Raw genomic sequence first — 6,000 nt, 5'->3', positions numbered from 1 at the left:
CACGAGATCAATTGCTTGAAGACGAAACTCTCAGAAGAGTTTGCGATGAAAGATCTTGGAGAAGCAAGACAGATTCTAGGGATGAGAATCAGTAGAAGCAAGGAAGGTCTTAAGCTATCACAAGAGGAGTATGTGAAGAAAGTCCTCAAGAGGTTTAACATGGATGACGCGAAGCCAGTTAGTACTCCCCTGGCAAGTCATTTTCTGTTATCCAAAGAACAATCTCCAAAGACGGAAGACGAGATGGAATATATGGATAAAATTCCATATGCTTCTGCTATTGGCAGCTTGATGTACGCGATGATATGTACAAGGCCAGACATTGCACATGAAGTGGGAGTCGTTAGCAGATTTATGAGTAATCCATGAAAGGAACATTGGGAAGCCGTTAAGTGGATTTTCAGATATCTATCTAAAAGGAAATCCAAGTTTATCGCTATGTTTCACGAAGTCTAAGACGGGATTGCAGGGATATGTTGATGCTGACAATGGAGGTGACATTGACAGCACGAAGAGCACAACCGGGTATGTCTACACCTTTGGTGGTACTGCAATTTGTTGGGTTTGAAAGTTGTAGAAAATTGTATCTCTATCAAGCTGTGAAGCTGAGTATGTTGCGGTAACGGAGGCAACAAAAGAGATGATATGGCTACAATCTTTTCTAGAAGAGCTAGGCCATGACCAAGGGAAAAGTGTGTTATACTGTGATAGTAAAAGTGCCATCGATTTGGCAAAGAATCCGTTTACCATGCTCGGACGAAGCACATACATCGTCGATATCATTTCATCAGATCAGCATTAGAAGATGAAATGTTGGTGCTTGAAAAGATCCCATGAAGTAAGAATCCGACAGACATGCTACCGAAGGTCGTGACGTGCCGTATGATAAGTTGAGGTTGTGTGCAACTTCAGTTAGCTTGTTGGAGTAACAAGTTGGGAAGACCTGCAATATTGATCAAGGTGTGAAGACAGGATTGAAATCAGTCTTCAAATGGGAGATTGTTAGTTACATCACGTGTTTCATAATGGACGGTGAAGTTGGACGGTGAAAGAAGTGAAAAACAAAAGTCAAAGAAGGAGGTCTTTTGTCAACAATTATGTCCACCTACTCCTCAAGCTCTTCCTATAAATATACAAACTTTTCGTTTCTGAAATGTATCCCAAAACAAAGAAGAACACAAGAGTAAAGTGTTCAAGAGAGAAAGAAATTTTTTGTGTGAAAGAAATCTCTTGTAAGAAAATTAAGAATAATTTTCTTGAGTGTATTTGGGGTCGGGTGTGAGTTGAGAGATTGTAAAATTTTTCGGGTTGATAATAAAAGATCTGTAGCAGATCCGGAGACGTAGACAACATTAGCCGAATTCCGTTAACAATTTTGTGTGTTTTTTCCGCTCTCATAAATTCGGTTTTCCATAAAATTTGACCGCACATTTCTAAACAAATTACTATTCTCATGAATAAATATTCAAAAATATAGTTTTCTCACAGTCCACTATAAATTGAACTTTAGGTTAATGGTCGTAAGTTTTTGTTGAATTAAAAGGGATTAAATTACAATATAAATATGTTTATAATATGGTTAGCAGCACTAAGCACAAGGACGCACTTTCCGTAGTGGACATGCTTGTGATGGAATTATATGGTGGACCATCCGTCGTTTTTAATTCAATGGCTCCCCTTAATTGCAAACGAATAATATTCAATTTAAATAACTAAACCACTGTTGACGAAAAGAATTTAAACTAAACTATCAATTTATAAATCTAACAATTATTTTATTCAAAGATTAACTTAAATTCTTAAATATATATGAGGAATATCACAATCTATTTGTTAGGTCAAAACTCAAAAAAGCTAGAAGACAAAACAAAATTTAATTTCTTGCAGTCTGCTGCAGACTGCAGTCATCTTGACTCTTTCTATTCTTATAGTTAATTATAAAATCCATCCGATTTAGTGGATCATAGGCTCGTATTCCCGAAATTATATAACCCCTAAAAGGCTAAAACCTAAAAGAAGTTGAAGAAATACAAATAGTTATTTGATTATTGTTATCTCTAGACATTCCGTAGACGAAATAATTTTGACACGTGTCATCGTTATAATCATTTTTAGTAAATAAATTTGACATGACATAGTAGAAATGACGATATGTCTTACGGTTAAATATGATGTAGACAATTACTTTTAATGTTTACTTATATTTTTGGTAAATTTTTTAGAATATAATAATAAATTATACATCATCATTAAACTAAATCTATACAAATATACATTAAATAATATAATAATAGAAATATAATAACATTCTACAAATTTCAAAATATTATTTATCTCTATTTTTTATAAATATATAATTTTGTTACTAAAAAGGATTTTTTAATCGGAATATTATTAGTTTTTTATATATGTACAAATTTTAGAAATACTGTTTAGTTTTAATTTTTGATGATTATACAATTTTTATATCAATTTTTCTTAATTTTATACAAATTGGTTTAATATATTTTTATCTAAAAGAAATATATAAAAATTTATCGGAGATTATAATTTTAAATATATACATATCTATCTAGGCAATTCTTTCAAATAGACATTTTTAAGTTTTTGTCACAAAAATAGCCCTAAAAAAATGACCAAAGTAGTCCTTTTTTATTTTGAAAATTTTAATTTTAATTTTTTATTTTTTTAAATTTGAAACTCTATCCCCAAAACTCTACCCCTTAACTCTAAACCCTAAGTCTAGATTAGTTAACCCTAGATTAGTTTACCTTTTAATAAAACTTATTTTGGTCATTTTCTTCATTGAATGTTATTTTTGTGACAAAAACTTAAAAAAGGCTATCCTAGAGAATTTCTCTATCTTATTTTTAAATAAAATAAAATTAAAATTGTTTATTTTATCTTAATTTTATGTTTAATTAAATAAAAAATTATATTAAAATATTGGTAAAAATAATAAATTCTATAATAATAATAAAAATTTATTTTTAGATATAATTAAAATTTATAAAATTTATAGTGCACATGGAAAGGTATCAGACCCATCAGGCCATTACGTACCATTTGTATCACGCACACTGGCCAGATTTCCTTTCCCATTTATTGGGGAATATTCCCGTAGTTAGCAAGAAACTATAAAAAAAATCAGGTAATCAACTGATTAGTCTCCCCTTAGTCTTTTGGTGCTCAATTTTAAACAGAAATTGTATTCAAATGATTTTTTGTCGGCGTATTCATATTCTTTAATATGACGTTCAGGCATTATAAATTGAAAATCCACTTATATTTATGAGTTTTAATGAATGTATTAATTTTTTAAACCAAGTTGAACAACATAGTGGTTAACAACGCTAGTGGCTATTTGTTGGACAAAATAAGCTACTAAACTAACGAGCTTGAGTTTCCTAGAATAGGCTATCGGTCGATACTCGATAGTGTCATTACATAAATTTAATTCTCTTGACTTTATAATATAGAAATCAAATGCGCAGCGCTAGAATGGTATTTGTTTTTTCTCTTTTGTAGCAATATTTGATATTTTATGTTGAAGAATGGTTGTCACCATCAACATGCTTACCACTCGGTGAACCAACTCGAGCATATAAGTTAAAGAATGATTCAGAGTACGATTCAAAATTGAATACATCAGGTCGATCACTGGACCTCAAACCATTTCCATTATTCAATGAAGCAATGAAATAAAAACAGATATTAGATGACACAGGAAGTCTAGTTATCTAAAGGCTTTCGCTGTTGCAAAGACATTTCGTTCTTTTTCTTTCTTTTTTTGATTTTTTTTTTACATTTGGTTCTTATATTACTATTTAGTAAACAAGTTCTAATACTTCAACAACAAAAAACCAGAGTTTACACTTGATAACACATTTTTTATATCAGTCATTAAGTTGCAAAAGAACCAAAGTAATTTTTTTCCAATTAGATTTTTTTGTTTGAGATAGAGTGTGATAGATCAACATTCTCATGCAGTATTTATAAGGAATTGATTGTTTGTAGGATTTAAATGTTGAAACATATATTATATATATATAAATGAACCGGACCGAGTTAGAGAGCTTTTCCTTTTTACAATATGTTTTAATAATGTCTCTAGCATAAGATTTGTTCTTAGAATTATTTTAATTTTGTACATGAAACACAATTTTTCTGGTTTTTTGTGGTTGAAACCTAGCTGCTAGTGTTGCACCCTATGTTTCATGAAAATTAATTTATAATATATTCAAACATATTAGAAACATACAAAATTGTCGTTTATGAATTTGGGTCAGTTTAAGATAGTAGCGGGAATGTGTAAGTCTAAGTATGAATTTGTAAATTGCACACCTACTAGGCGATAAACATATGGAGACGGTTTTAATTTTTTTTTGATCCACAAACTTGATGGCTTTTGATCCGAGAACTACTAAATGTGAAAACGAAAAAAATGACTTAAAGAGTTGAGAGCTTAGACTCTGAAACTTTCACACATGCGAGAAAGATGAACCAAAGAATTAAGGATTTAGACTCTAAAACTTGTTCAGACACGAAAAGTTGTATGGGCCAAAGAATCAATGCCGAGAACTACTGTATGTTTGTATGTTTTGATTTTGATTTATGTAAGTTATCGGGTTAATGGCATTTTCTTGTTCTGGGCATTTTCGGAGTTCAATCTGAAATCGAACACATACCATTAATACCAAAAACAAAACAAAAACACGAATAAGGTTAGTAGATTGCTTAACACGAAAATCCGAAAACCTTATTCAAATTCGACTGGGTAGGTTTATGCATAAAACTAATATACAGTGCATAAAACTAAAACAGATCAGTTTTCTTCTTTTATCTTTTTTGAGAAAGAAAACATATCAATTTTCATGGGAAAAAAAAATCACAAACTTAAACACAAATCAGACGATTCGGTGAGATCGAATTATCAACTTCCAGTAGGTCGTAAAAGTACCCGTAAACTCAAAGTAGTAAAAAAGATTAGACGCAAATTGCTAAATTTCAATTTAATACAACATTTACAAATTACAATATAAAAATGTACATATTAAGAGAATAAACACTATCCACTAATCTGCATTAAATTATAGTAAAAGATATCTAACATACGAAGAAGGAACAAAACGAATCAGGGCAAGTAGGAGCTAGGATCATCTTCGCCTTGCTTAATTCGGATCACGATTTCAGGTTCAGACCCGGAGCTGGAGCTACCGGGCAACCCGCCACACTTATGACACCTGGCAACAACCAAGATCTGACGGCAAGAAGGGCAAGACGAGTGAGACCCGAGCCACGTGTCAATGCATGACAAGTGGAATCCGTGACCACACTGCGGCAAAACACGGAGCTCGTCGCCGGCGGAGAACTCGGTAAGGCAGATCGCGCACTCGGCGAATTTCTCCGATGAAGGCGATTCCGGCGAGAAAGTCACCTTCGGGAGAGACTGGAGCGCTTTCTTCTTCAGTCCTTTGTTCGCCGCCGCTGCCTGCTGCGGAGGAGATTGGCCGGAACCGTCTTGGGATCCGGAGGAGGTTCTGGTACCGGCGGCGAGACGGCGGAGCCAGACGCATCGAGAGACGGCGATTAGACCGAGGACGCAGATCAAGGCGCAGATGAGAGCGGCGAGGATGACGACGAGGTCGGAGTTCAAAGACACGGTGGAGGTATCCGTGACAGGCGACGGAGTGTTGGATTCTCCGAGAAGACGGAAGAGAATTCGCGCCATTTTTTTCTGTTGAGGTTTGAGAGTTTCGAAAAAGAGAAAGGATTTGATTTGATTTGAGTCTGAGAGGTTTTTAGAGAGGCAAAGAGGAGCTCAGCTTTATAGAGAGAGAGTGCGAGAGTTCTACTTGGTATGTCGCCTTCGTAATATATCTCTGTCGACAGGGTTGCTTTTGTCATTTACAATACAACACGGCTCATTTTTATAATATGTGGTTATTTAATAGCTGATATTACATTACTTGTTAGCTTTCTGTCCAGGACTATTGAAAT

At 33.6% G+C, this 6,000-nt stretch overlaps 1 protein-coding gene across 1 annotated transcript; it reads right to left on the bottom strand.

Annotated features, from left to right (window-relative positions):
- Nucleotides 1-4,986: 4,986 nt before the first annotated feature.
- On the bottom strand, nt 4,987-5,839 carry LOC111210253 (RING-H2 finger protein ATL80-like). The gene has a single exon (XM_022710534.2). The coding sequence runs from the start codon at nt 5,729-5,731 to the stop codon at nt 5,135-5,137; it is 597 nt and encodes a 198-aa protein (XP_022566255.2). The 5' UTR covers nt 5,732-5,839; the 3' UTR covers nt 4,987-5,134.
- Between the last annotated feature and the right edge of the window lie 161 nt (nt 5,840-6,000).

The sequence above is a fragment of the Brassica napus genome, chromosome C5 (genome assembly GCF_020379485.1).
Source record: "Brassica napus cultivar Da-Ae chromosome C5, Da-Ae, whole genome shotgun sequence".
In the NCBI taxonomy this organism is placed as follows: Eukaryota; Viridiplantae; Streptophyta; class Magnoliopsida; order Brassicales; family Brassicaceae; genus Brassica; species Brassica napus.
The sequence above is the reverse complement of the archived record's forward strand: the minus strand, read 5'-3'. Positions and strand labels throughout refer to the sequence as shown.

Bases quoted from the DNA above. Each gene is read 5' to 3' on its own strand.
- LOC111210253 (XM_022710534.2), bottom strand. From the start codon at position 5,731: ATGGCGCGAATTCTCTTCCGTCTTCTCGGAGAATCCAACACTCCGTCG.